The 12,979-nt window shown below is 46.0% G+C and overlaps 1 protein-coding gene across 1 annotated transcript in view; it reads left to right on the forward strand.

The window, feature by feature from the left end:
• The window catches only part of Prkn (parkin RBR E3 ubiquitin protein ligase), a 992,623-nt gene that overhangs the window by 514,198 nt on the left and 465,446 nt on the right, over nt 1–12,979 (forward strand). The window contains exon 5 of the mRNA XM_042689760.1: nt 4,146–4,229. Within this exon, the coding sequence (XP_042545694.1) occupies nt 4,146–4,229 (84 nt within the window). The remainder of the gene's footprint in view (nt 1–4,145; nt 4,230–12,979) is intronic.

Below are 12,979 nucleotides of genomic sequence, written 5' to 3' on the forward strand. Positions count from 1 at the left end.
GAGTAAACAGCTCTGCCCGGCAACCGTCAGACAAATCAGAGACTGTCTACATAGCCTTCTGTCTACAAAACTTGGTTTTTGTGCCCTGAAACTTCAATTTCACATACTTTCCATGTGTCATGAAATAGCATGTTCTTTTAATGCTTTTCAACCATTTAAAAATGTGGAGACATTTCTTAGCTCACTGACTGTCCAGTAACAGGATCAGGGAGAGATCTGACCAGCAGGCCAACTCAATCAAGCCTGCTATAGTTGGTACATTAATCAGTTTTCCATTACTGTACCAAGTACCTGAGATAAATTTACTTAAAAAGAGGAAGGGTTTGTTTTATCTAACAGTTTTTCAGGCGTCAGTCCACGGCCAGTTGATTATTGCTTTGGATCTGTGGCAAGTTATGAGAGAGACATGGAAGAAAGCCTTTTGCTTCAGGAACTACAATTAAAAAAAGAAAGAAAGAAATCTTCTTGAAAGCTCACCCCTAATAACCAGAAGACTTGCCTCTAGACCCTACTTCTTAAAGTGTCCAATAGCTCCAAGCTGAAAACTAAGTCTTTAGCAGTTTTCATGCACAGTGTGCAATGATTAGTCACAATGCAGGATTTTCTAAAGTCACAAATCTGCGTTGTGAGGACATGGATTTACTAGATATATGTTTCTATTGTGAAATTAGGTGAGCTACGAGTAGTACAGAAAAACTAGTGTATATAATTCACTGGGTTGGGTCCTATAGCTAATAGAATTCTAGTTAATTTTACTACTTACATCATTATATTATGGATTGAAATAAAATTCTAAATGGATTTTTTCATAAATTTGCTGCACAACACAAAGAATTTAGCCTATTATATAGCATATTATATCTTACCTCATGAAAATTGTAAGATTTGTTATATTGATCTTTTAATTTTTTGGAGAGTGGTACTAGGATTTGAATTCAGGGCTTCATTAAAATTTGTTTTAAGCTAGGCATCAGTGGCATAGGTCACTAATTCAAGCTACTCAGATGCCTGAGAAATGAGGATCACGGTTCTAAGCCTTTCTGGGCAGGATAGTCTGTGAGACTACTTTCTCTCTCTCTCTTTTTTTTTTTTTTTGGTCGGTCGTGGGTCTTAAACTCTGGGCCTGGGCGCTGTCCCTCAGCTCTTCAGCTCAAGGCAAGCACTCTACCACTTGATCTACAATGCCACTTCCAGTTTTTTGGTGGCTTATTGGAGATAGGAGTCTCACAGTCTTTCCTGCCAGGGCTGGCTTTGAACCGCGGTCCTCAGATCTCAGCCTCCTGAGTAGCTAGGATTACAGGCGTGAGCCACCAGCGCCCGGCTGTGAGACTACTCTCTAATTAACCATCAGAAATTCTGCAAGTGGAACTGGGACTCAAATGGTAGAGTACTATCCTTGAGCAAAATAGCTCAGGGACAGTAAGTACCTGGGCACTGAGTTCAAGCTCTAACACCCATACCCCCCAAAAAGCGTGAATTTTGTCAGCGTCCATTATATGGGTATGTGGAAACATCATAATGAAATCCTTTTATTTAATTAATATATACTAACAAAAATAGGTCTGTGAAAAAATGTTTTAATTGCTATTGGACACTAAACACTAAGGAGTGAACAAAAATACCCGATATGAACTGCCTGATGACTAACCGTGTGACTCTGTGTCCTGGACCCCAGGACAGCACCCCCCCCCCCCTCCACGGGATGTGACTCGCTAGGAGGACTTGCAAGACTGGTCAGATCCCCGGCTCTGCCTCTGGAGGGGTGCGGGGAGTGGCCGCACAGGATGCCGGCCAGGGGCTTGGAGCCTGGGATTTCATGGGGAATGGAATCTGGTCATGGGGAGCTTTCTGACCAACACAAAGCACGATCCCCGACTCCCTGAGAAGAAGAAGGAATTGGGTTTGAAGAGCGAGTGCCTCCCTTCTCCAGACGGCTCTGTCTGCATGCCACCCACAGCAGTTCCTTCACAGCCCCAGCGCTCAAATGCCAGCCAGGCCAGGCTGACTATAAACTTTTAACAAGAGCAGCTTCAGGGCTGCTGGGACTCTGTGTGCCCTAGCTCCCGCCGACGCAGAGGTGAGGGCTAATGATCTGTGAGTTCAAAATCCGAGGCCTCCAAAGGTCTGGGTTAAGTGGCTGCTATTGAGTGGCTCTGTCTTCTTCAGGTGTAGCTCAGCTTCCACGTTCTGTGTTTTCTCTAGACTAGAACAGTTGTGCGTGCAGGTGTCCTTATATGTGTGTGTATGTGTGTGTGCGCGCGAATGTGGCATGTGTTCTTCTGTGTGCATGCGTGTAAGTATATGTGAGGTGTGTGTGGTGTGTGGATGTGGTGCACTGTGGTATCTGTGAATGAACATGTGTGTGAGCATGTGTATATGTGCGCGTGTGTACGTGCATGCAAGTGAAAGTGGCTCTTGCTCCTGCACAGCTTCCCTGGCATATTCACTACTTTCTGCTGCAAGGTGCCAGCTGCCATGAGCCGATTGCTCGAGCTGACCCTTGGGGACCCTTTGGCCCCTGCGACTTAGACACAGCTCAGTTGCAAGCGTCTGGTACCACAGACCCTGCTCCTCTGAACCTTCTCCATTCAGTGCCAGACACCCCTCAGCCCTCTGCCCATCTCCCTAGGTCCTTCTGCTCCCATCCGCAGAGACCCAGATCAGCACTTCCCTCCCTCCCTCTGCGGCCCTCTCCACGCTGGACTGCCACGGCCGACACCTGCTCACTTCCAGCCCTCCTCAAACTGTCATCCTCCTGAGCCTGGAGCCCCATTTCCAACTCTCTGTTGGCCCCAAAGTGCTTTTACCTCTCCTCTGTTTAATTCCATTTAAATGGCGTCTATGGAAGATGCAGGGTTTTAACTTCTGAGCTCTGGAGGTGTGACTGGGTCTGTAAAATTCCGTTTTCACATTTGCTTCTGAGCAGGTGAATCTACCCTTTGTCTCTAGAACATTTTAGGATCTTGGCAAAGTCCGGCAGGCACAGACACTTTTCCACTTCTCCAGCCTATTGCTCATTTCTAGAAAGAACAGGCATAGACCTCCTTCCAGCTGTGTCGCTGGTGTCACTGGCTGCTGTGACAGGCTGCTGTGCCTGGAGCCGGAGGTGGCTGCCAGAGCTCCCAAGGCCCAGGGGCAGGCGCGCGCCCCACACTGCCCCGAGGTTTTTGGTGAGTAATTTCCTAATACCCATTGTCATTTACAATCAACAATTAAAACCACAATGAACTTAAGAAAAGTATTTATCAGATGAGGAAACTACCCCGAAAGATAGAGATTGCATCTGCATTTCTTGGCAATTTTTCTTCACATCCACCTAGGTGCCCTCCTAGGGACCCAGGCTATTCTTCATGATGAAGAACAAGAAATGATAGTCGCCGCACACTATTTAATTTGGCTGCGGATGTTTGTTTGTTTGAGGATTTGGGCTATTTCATAGAACTGTGTTCAAACCATCTGCAAACGAAATACACAGAACTCTTTGTGCATTTGGAGCCATCATAGCGGTGTAGAAACTTAGACAAAGTTATGAAACAGACACCTGGAATACTGTCACCAAGCCTCTTTTTGACAGTAATGTACTAAGTGACCCATTCCTCTTAAGTGTGGTTTTTCCCCTGATTTAATACAAGACTCTTGCTGTTACTGGCATTTTTATTCCTTGAGTGCTCCGAGCCTTTGCTGCGCATGTCTTGGGTCGGCTGCTCCGGAGGTGCAGGGAGGCCGCGGTGGACACACGAGGTCTGCCCTGCAAAGCCCACGTCTTATGGGATGCAGAACACCATCCGCCAGCCATGCCACATGCGCAGGGATAGCTGCTGTGAAGCAAAGGGGAGATGAACTTCCTGGGAAGCCCACATTTCAACAGGCCCCTGAGGGAGGAATGGGAGTGGAAAAATGCCATCTCTAAACCCAGTGCCTAGTAGACGTATATATTTATGATGATAGTTTTGACCTAGCGGATCTCGCGAAGCATCTGGAGAGGCCCATGTGAATGTGTGGATGTGCATGGAAAGGCGGCAGGACTGCTTGCTTTCTTGTCTTACCACCGCACCATGCGAATGGAAAGACGCTAGAAAATATGCGAGCGAGTACATTTGCATTATAATGAGGCAACAAGATGATGATGTCTTTTCTTTTCCAAGGGTCCATCTTGCTGGGAAGACGTCTTAATTCCAAACCGGATGCGAGGTGAATGCCAGTCCCCAGACTGCGCCGGCACGCGAGCTGTGAGTACCTGAGCAGAGTCTTCACTCTAGTGTTTACCAAGAAACTAAACTCAACAGAGACAAACATGCCCTCGAGTTCACCCTGGGGGGATAATATGCACATGTGTTCAGAACATTCACGGAGAGTTCTCCCTGTAGCACTGCCTTCAGTGTCACTTCTCGAGTGAAAACTACTTTTGGTGATGTGCATGCACCTGTGTGTGCGCGCGCACACACACATACATACATCTCTCTCTCACACACATACGCACACACACAGAGTCTTCACTCTTCCAACTTTAACAGTCAACACAGCAAGTGTCCACAACCCCAGAAAGTCTAGGAATTTCTCCCAGCACCAGGCTAGCGCTCTGCAGCCGTGGAGACTACTGAGTGGCCTCTAACTGAGTTCTGTTCTGACACCATCTGCCTGGAGACCGCCTCCCGTCCCATAGGACCAGGACTCTGCTCCAACCTACCCCTTCCTCACATGCCAACCCCAGTACCACATTTCGCCTCTGCTTTAAATCAAGGTTCCCACAGCCCCCATCTCTGTTTGCTAGGGTGATCCAGAGGGGCACAAGAACATTCTTCTGGCTTATTTACGAGCAATCATCCAAAGAACGCAGCTGAGGAGAGGCACAGGGCAAAGTAGAGCTTGGGTGGGGAGGGGCCTGTGTCTCCCCCTTGGGGTCCCTCTGGCTACCAGGAGCCTCCCTGCCCACACCCTGTCCTCTGGGGGTGCACAGTGTCTTTGCTACTCAGGCGTGACTCAAGCCATTGTAGTCATTGCTCACTCTCTGAACCTTGAACTCCTCTGGCCTCTGGATGTTGGACAGTGGGCTGATGGTGCCAACTCTCTTAATTCTGCCTCATCTTCCTGGTAGCTGGCCCCAGCCTAAACCTTCCTACGGCTCCCCGCCACCCGCCAACTCAGCCTACCAAAAATACATTCCAGGGCCCCTAGGAGCCGAATGGCCGGCATCAGGGACCCAGAGGAAACGTCCAGCGGCTCACAGTCTCCCAGGTGACTTGCTGAAATGTGTCAACTCAGACTTCCTTACAAAGTGTTAGTTGTGGGCAGAAAAGAAGACGCTACGGGAAGGGGCTTGTTCTGAGCCTGCCAAGAGACAAAGAAAAGAGATACAACATCAATCTTATTTCCCAGTGCTGATATCTTTTATTTATATTCCATATCATTCAGAGCTTTCCTTTCTGCTTTCTCTCTTCCTACTTTTCTTTGGCAGTTTTCTGACATGGTAGACTATTAGAAAATGTGTTGTGGCTGGCCAGCTATATAACTGAATCACCAGCCCCTGTTCTTTGTAACTTTTCTCTCTCTGTAAGCATATGCCATATGCTTCACAGAGAACAGATGCTTCTAGAAACGGACCCCAAGCTCTGAAGTTATTTTAAGAATAATTTTATGATTATGGTCACGTTTATTGCTTGTATTTTGTGTACTTTTTACCTCAGAAATCTTTGGGTCCAGCCCACTCTGACTGCCTATCCTTTCTGAACTGTAAATACTATCACGGTGCCAACACAAATGTCAGTGTTAGTTCGCAAACTGTCACAGCCAGCTGGCAGCTCATATCTCCTCTAAGGAACAAAGTCTGTCAGCAGCAACAGGTACAGTGTTTGAGTTAAATCATTAGAGGAGCCTTCCCTTGCCAGTCGGCAGGCTGATGGCAAGGGAACCAAGATAGCAGCGGCAGGGAGCAGTCACACACGCATTCTCCCTCAAGCTGGGCGAGGGACCAGGCACACGCACTCATTAATGCAAATTCTGAAGAGAGAAATCCTGGAGAAAAATAATGATGTGCGCGTCAATCACGGATATCAAAGCATAATACAATCTGTGACTTTCCTACTGGCATGGAATTAAAGTTTATATTTTTAGAGGGAAGAACTGGTAAGTATGAATATATATACACATGTATACTACTATGCATGTTATCATATACATAATATCTAGGAACAAATACATAATTTAGCTGTCGGTATGTGTCAGTACATGCAGTAATCACTCATCTATCCGACCATTTTTCTGTCCACCCTCTGGTTTGTAACCTGCTGGTCTCCACCTTGTCTTTATGGACACCTAAGTTCCTTTGAAAATCTATTTCAGCTGTTGACTGACTGCCTTTCCTATTTCTTGATGGTAACTGATGAGATTTAGTCAGAATAAATAATTCTCTAAGGATTTGGTTTCAAATCAGGCAACATAGGAAACTCTATAGTGGTGCTGAAAATCAAACCTTTTGCTTGTTGAATATGTAACTGACCTCCATTGTCAATGCAGTATAAAGTAATTTATATCACAATGCTATTTCTTGTAGCATGGTCAACTGAAATCTCTAAAAACCCCTTTGTAGTATACACTATAGAAAGATACTAAATTAAATTAAAGGTATGTATTTCTAAAGGAACAGTTGTGCTAGTAAGGAATATTTATATGCCAAAAATTAGGAGGAAACTATCCCAGAGAGTGAACTGTGTGAACTCCAGCCGGGCGCCACCTTGTGGCAAGCCCTGATTTCGGGGTTGAGGGCGGCCGTTTGAAGTCTAGGTCCTGTCCAGGCTGGAGAGGGCAGTGACACAATCCCATACAAAGTTGTAGAGTGCGGTGCTCTCGCTTGTGAGGGCCTTGGCAGGAGCCCTGCCTTTTTGGCTCTTGCTCAAGGTAAAGGAGGAAATGTTGCCTATCTTTATCCAAGTTGGAGCTACTCAGTAGTCGCTCTTACTACATGGTGTGTGGAGTCTGAAGCCTGCCACATTGTCTGGGTTAAGTTTGTGTGGACAGTAGTAGACACTGGGCTGAAATGAGCCGGGACCCTCTTAGGGGCTCAGATAATGCTTCATAGAGCTAGCAAAAAGAAAAAGCAGAAACCTCATGGAAATGACCTGCCACAACAGAGAAAATTCACATCCAAACCTGGAAACTTTTAAAAATTTTGAAATGATCAGGCAAAGAATACAAATATGCTTTCTGTGATATAACAAACGAATAAGAAACAAGACTGTCAGAAACTTCCAAAGATATTAAACACCCGCAAGAAATGTTAGAATTCATCATTACAAATATTGGCACCAATATTATTATAAATAGGCCAAGTAGCAAATAAGCCCTAGGTAAAAAGTAAAATCAAAACTTACATCTGAAACTTGACCTGGAATAGATATCCAGAATGCAGCCAGAAAAGAAATGGATTTACAATATAACATAGAGATAACAAAACATGAACATTTGAAGTTTCAAATGTTAGATTTACAGAAGGAAACGATAGAGAAAATGTTTGAAAGATATTATTTAAAGAAGTAATGAAGTAGAACTTTGCATAATTTTCAAGAATCCCAATGAGTTCCAAGTAGCATAAATAAAACAAAAGCCACATCTGAATAAATCACACTGAAAGTATGGATTGTCAAAGTCAAATACAAACGCAAATCAGCCAGCATGACGAAAACTCATTACCTACATAGAATGACAGTCCAACCGGTAGTTAATTAATCACCATGGTAAGACAGATGACAAAGGAACAGTATCTTCAGAGTATTGAGAGAAAATAAATTTTAAGCTAAATTATATTTGAGAAAAAAAATCTGCTAAAAATGAAATATATGGCCAACAATAAAAAGATATTTTCAGGCAAGTAGAAACTAAGGAATATACCACCATCTACACCTTACTTGATTACCTTTTATTCTCGAAACTTAATGGTGTACAAGGGAGTTGCCGTTTAACCAGTCTGTTCACGTGTCCAGTGCTTCCTGACCATCTCCCCTTCTCTCCTTCCCCCAGACTTTAATCACACAATTTAGAAGTAAAGGGAATGGGGGCTGGGAAGGTGGCTCAGTGGTAGAGTGCTTGCCTAGCATGCATGAGGCCCTGGGCTAGATGCCTCGGCACCACATAAACAGAAAAAAAGCCTGAAGTGGTGCTGTGGCTCAAGTGGTAGAGCACTAGCCTTGAGCCAAAGAAGCCTAGAGACAGTGCCCAGGCCCTGAGTTCAAGTCTCATGACAGGCAAAAAAGAAAAAAAAAAAAAAAAACAACAGAAATAAAGGGAATGATCCTAGGAGGAAAGCCTGAAATTTAAGAAGAAACAATTGAGAGCAGGTGGCACATCTAAATAAAATATAGTAATGCATGTTAGATTCAATTCATGAGAATATTTGTAAAGATAAAAGTCACTAGATACCTATAGCATGCGAGAGCATGAACGCATTCAGTAATTTTTTAAAAACACTTTTTACCAAAGGCAGAAGTGACTGCAGTGAAACCTGTTTGGGAGCCGTGCATGTTCCTGGCCATCCTCGGGGCCAAAACGGCAACCGCCACCTGTCCACCCACAGGGGAGCGGGCGAGAGGGGTGCGTGAGTGCAGCGGTTAGGAAGGAAGGGATCCCGTGAGTGCATAGACAAGGGCAGAGGAGGCACGTCGCCTCCCAGCGGTGAGCTGAGCTCCCCAGCAGCACGCCCAGGCCTTGTGGGCTCCCCACCCTCACAGGGCTGGCTGAGAGCCAGCGCCCCACCTTCACCCAGGCGGAGCACAGACCGGAGCCCCCAGAGGAAGGACCGCTGAAGGAAAGTTCTCCTATGGGTCCACCTCTAGTTCCTCGGCTTTCTGCCCAGATAAGTTGGGGGTGTTTCCCTCTGGACTAGCCCAGCAATAAAGACTGCTTCTCCCTAAAGGCCCTCTTCATCCCTACCAGTGCTGGGGCTCCAGCCAGGCCTCTTTGGCCCTGGTTAGATCCGGGTCCCCATGGACCAGCGCCTCTGTCCTTCAGCAGGTGCCCCCTACGAGGCCTCTCGAGCCTGCGCCGTGTTCTAGTTCTATCATGCATGGCCCTGGGCTGCTCTGTGTTCTAGTTCTATCTATCATGCATGGCCCTGGGCTGCGCCGTGTTCTAGTTCTATCTATCATGCATGGCCCTGGGCTGCGCCGTGTTCTAGTTCTATCTATCATGCATGGCCCTGGGCTGCACCATGTTCTAGTTCTATCATGCATGGCCCTGGGCTGTGCCGTGTTCTAGTTCTATCATGCATGGCCCTGGGCTGCGCCGTGTTCTAGTTGTATCATGCATGGCCCTGGGCTGCACCGTGTTCTAGTTCTATCATGCATGGCCCTGGGCTGCGCCGTGTTCTAGTTCTATCTATCATGCATGGCCCTGGGCTGCGCCGTGTTCTAGTTCTATCATGCATGGCCCTGGGCTGCGCCGTGTTCTAGTTCTATCATGCATGGCCCTGGGCTGCACCGTGTTCTAGTTCTATCATGCATGGCCCTGGGCTGCGCCGTGTTCTAGTTCTATCTATCATGCATGGCCCTGGGCTGCGCCGTGTTCTAGTTCTATCATGCATGGCCCTGGGCTGCGCCGTATTCTAGTTCTATCTATCATGCATGGCCCTGGGCTGCGCCGTGTTCTAGTTCTATCATGCATGGCCCTGGGCTGCGCCGTGTTCTAGTTCTATCATGCATGGCCCTGGGCTGCGCCGTGTTCTAGTTGTATCATGCATGGCCCTGGGCTGCGCCGTGTTCTAGTTCTATCTATCATGCATGGCCCTGGGCTGTGCCGTGTTCTAGTTCTATCTATCATGCATGGCCCTGGGCTGCGCCGTGTTCTAGTTCTATCATGCATGGCACTGGGCTGCGCCGTGTTCTAGTTGTATCATGCATGGCCCTGGGCTGCGCCGTGTTCTAGTTGTATCATGCATGGCCCTGGGCTGCGCCGTGTTCTAGTTGTATCATGCATGGCCCTGGGCTGCGCCATGTTCTAGTTGTATCATGCATGGCCCTGGGCTGCGCCGTGTTCTAGTTCTATCTATCATGCATGGCCCTGGGCTGTGCCGTATTCTAGTTCTATCTATCATGCATGGCCCTGGGCTGCGCCGTATTCTAGTTCTATCTATCATGCATGGCCCTGGGCTGTGCCATATTCTAGTTCTATCATGCATGGCCCTGGGCTGCACCGTGTTCTAGTTCTATCTATCATGCATGGCCCTGGGCTGTGCCGTATTCTAGTTCTATCTATCATGCATGGCCCTGGGCTGCGCCGTGTTCTAGTTCTATCATGCATGGCCCTGGGCTGCGCCGTGTTCTAGTTCTATCATGCATGGCCCTGGGCTGCACCGTGTTCTAGTTCTATCATGCATGGCCCTGGGCTGCGCCGTGTTCTAGTTCTATCTATCATGCATGGCCCTGGGCTGCGCCGTGTTCTAGTTCTATCATGCATGGCCCTGGGCTGCGCCGTGTTCTAGTTCTATCATGCATGGTCCTGGGCTGCGCCGTGTTCTAGTTCTATCATGCATGGTCCTGGGCTGCCCCCCGTGGCCAAGGGCTCCTCCAACAGCCTCACTGGGACCTCAGGCCGCAGCCCTCGGAGCAGGCCTGGCAATCCAGCAGTCCAGTCATTGTCACATGTCTTGAAACACGTCACCTGCCCAGAACAACCATCTGCGGGCCAAGATGGCTCAGAGAAGAGGATGAGAGGAGAGGGGGAACGCGCAAGGAAATCGGAATGGCTAGATAGCACATTGAAATGGCAGCACTCAAAACACATGTCACAGTCACTAGAGGAAATGCCACTGCACTAATGGGAGTTTAGAGGGAAGCACTCCCAGTCAGAGGAAAAACAGAAATCCAACTTGGTGCAGGTTAAGAAAACAAACCAAAAGCCTGGGAAAACAAAACCATGGCAAGAGTGGAGAACACCGTTCCAGGCAGGTCTGAGCTAGAGAGCACTGCTGAAACTGTTGACCACAGAGACAGCTGCCTGTTCAGGAAATGAGGACTTGCTAGGGATGAGGATTTCTGGGTTTTGATGAACAGTTTGATGATACAAGAAGGTGTAGCACTTGAAAGATGGTATGGTCTTCGAAATGCTGGCTGAAGATGCATGAAGGCATCACTGTCAGAATCAACAAGTTCTCTGGGAGCCGGGATGCTGGTGGGCAGGCTGCAGACGCGTGCCCGCAGAGCAGGACCGCGTGCGTGGCCCCTAAGGCTGGAGCCCTACCCCCGGGAGGCCCCCCCCCCACCCTTTTTAGTAGAATTTTCATTAACAAAATTAATGTTTGATTAACAAAACCTGTGGAGGTGTCTACTTGACAATTCAAATTTCTGATTCAATAAGAAGATTCGTATGAGACTGAAGAATAATCAACAATATATCACCTCTCAGAAATGTTGGCATCCTGCTTAGCATTTGAACCAGTTCCATTATACTTCATAAAAGAAGAGGTAAAAATACTTAAGAATGATGTAAACATGTTGCTTAAGAAAATAGGAAAATGGCCAGCTCCAACTATTGCCTGTCTCCTCTAATTAATGAACATTGAAAGAATGTTTGTAAGTGGAAGGAATGAAGGTGGCCATGCTGTTGAATAACTGTGCTATGCTGGCGGAAGTTCGGCAGTCAACGTGTGAACAATTACTCTTAAAACAGTTCCTCTGATTGTAATTTGATCATTTAACCACCATGTTTTCTAAAGTTGTTGTGTGGTATTTACTTCTTCAGGAAGTGAGTCTTTAGGCATTTAAAAGCAGTTTATCATTTTTCTGAGTACTAATTTTTATAGTATTTTGGACATAATATATTCTCATAATAACATAATTTGTATCATTTGGACAGGTGTCTACATACTTACAATTCAAAAGAGCTAAGTCCTGAATCTATTCTCAATTTATATTTATACACTTTACAACAATCTAACTGGGTCATTTTAACCTTGAATTTTGAGAGTACAAATGTAAACTTGACCCTACTTCACTTTTAGACAGAGAAATCCAAAGCTAGTGCCTCTACATAGTAATCACTGTTGTTCTAGGAAAGAGCATCACATCAATTCTGAAAGATATCTTTGCTTCTTAGAAAAAAACAATCCCAGTTATCTAGAAGAGTACAAGCTGTAGATTTCAAAGAGAACAAATATCAATTAGAGTTTTCTCTATAAGTGAAATTAATTCCGCTTTGCCCATAGTGCATTAAACAGTCAAGGTGTCTATGTGTGTAGGAAGTGTGTGTTTCTCTAGCATGTACACACATAGACTAAGGTTAGCCCAGAGGTCACAGCTTTCGGATATTCTTTGTGAGCTTCCAACTAGAACTTGGGAAGTGAGACGCTTCTTCTCAGAAGCCTCACCAGGCCCTGTGGCTTCTCAGGTACTGCTTTGGCAATGCTGCACTCTGCCGGACCTTCACCCCTGCAGGACGGGAAAGATCCCCTCAGATTAAAAAGAAAGAAAACTTAAAATCATTTCTCAAAGTAAAAGACATTCAAGGTCACTTTAAAGAGTCTTCTGGAGAGTATTTCCTCCCCCCCCCCCCCCACACACACACACTATTTAGTAGCCTATAACATGCATTATAGTTTATATTTTTGTGAAGTAAAGTTTACCTGAAATCTTAAGTAAAATTTGCATAAAGGAAATTATATAATGTTTCCTTTAGATTATTTGATTTTGATAGGGCCTAAACTCATTTTCTTCAGATATTTCTTCTTATTAGGAACAGTCGGGTAGGACCTCTTAAAATAGCTCTGAGATTTATTTCAAATGGAATTAGATACTTAAAATGATCCCCTGAACTATAATAAACAACATACTTATTAAACTCAGTATAATAAATGGAGAGGTTTCATCTTACTCAAAGCGCAATTTGTTTCTCACACTTTCCCCCGTTGGCCTCAGTATATGTCAACTGGAACGTTAGTTTGAAGAAAAGTTAATATTCATAGTCTGTATCTCTGATTTCATCTTCTTGGGAGATG

The sequence above is a fragment of the Dipodomys spectabilis genome, unplaced genomic scaffold, assembly GCF_019054845.1.
Source record: "Dipodomys spectabilis isolate Male_0828 unplaced genomic scaffold, ASM1905484v1 ptg000126l, whole genome shotgun sequence".
Lineage (NCBI taxonomy): Eukaryota > Metazoa > Chordata > Mammalia > Rodentia > Heteromyidae > Dipodomys > Dipodomys spectabilis.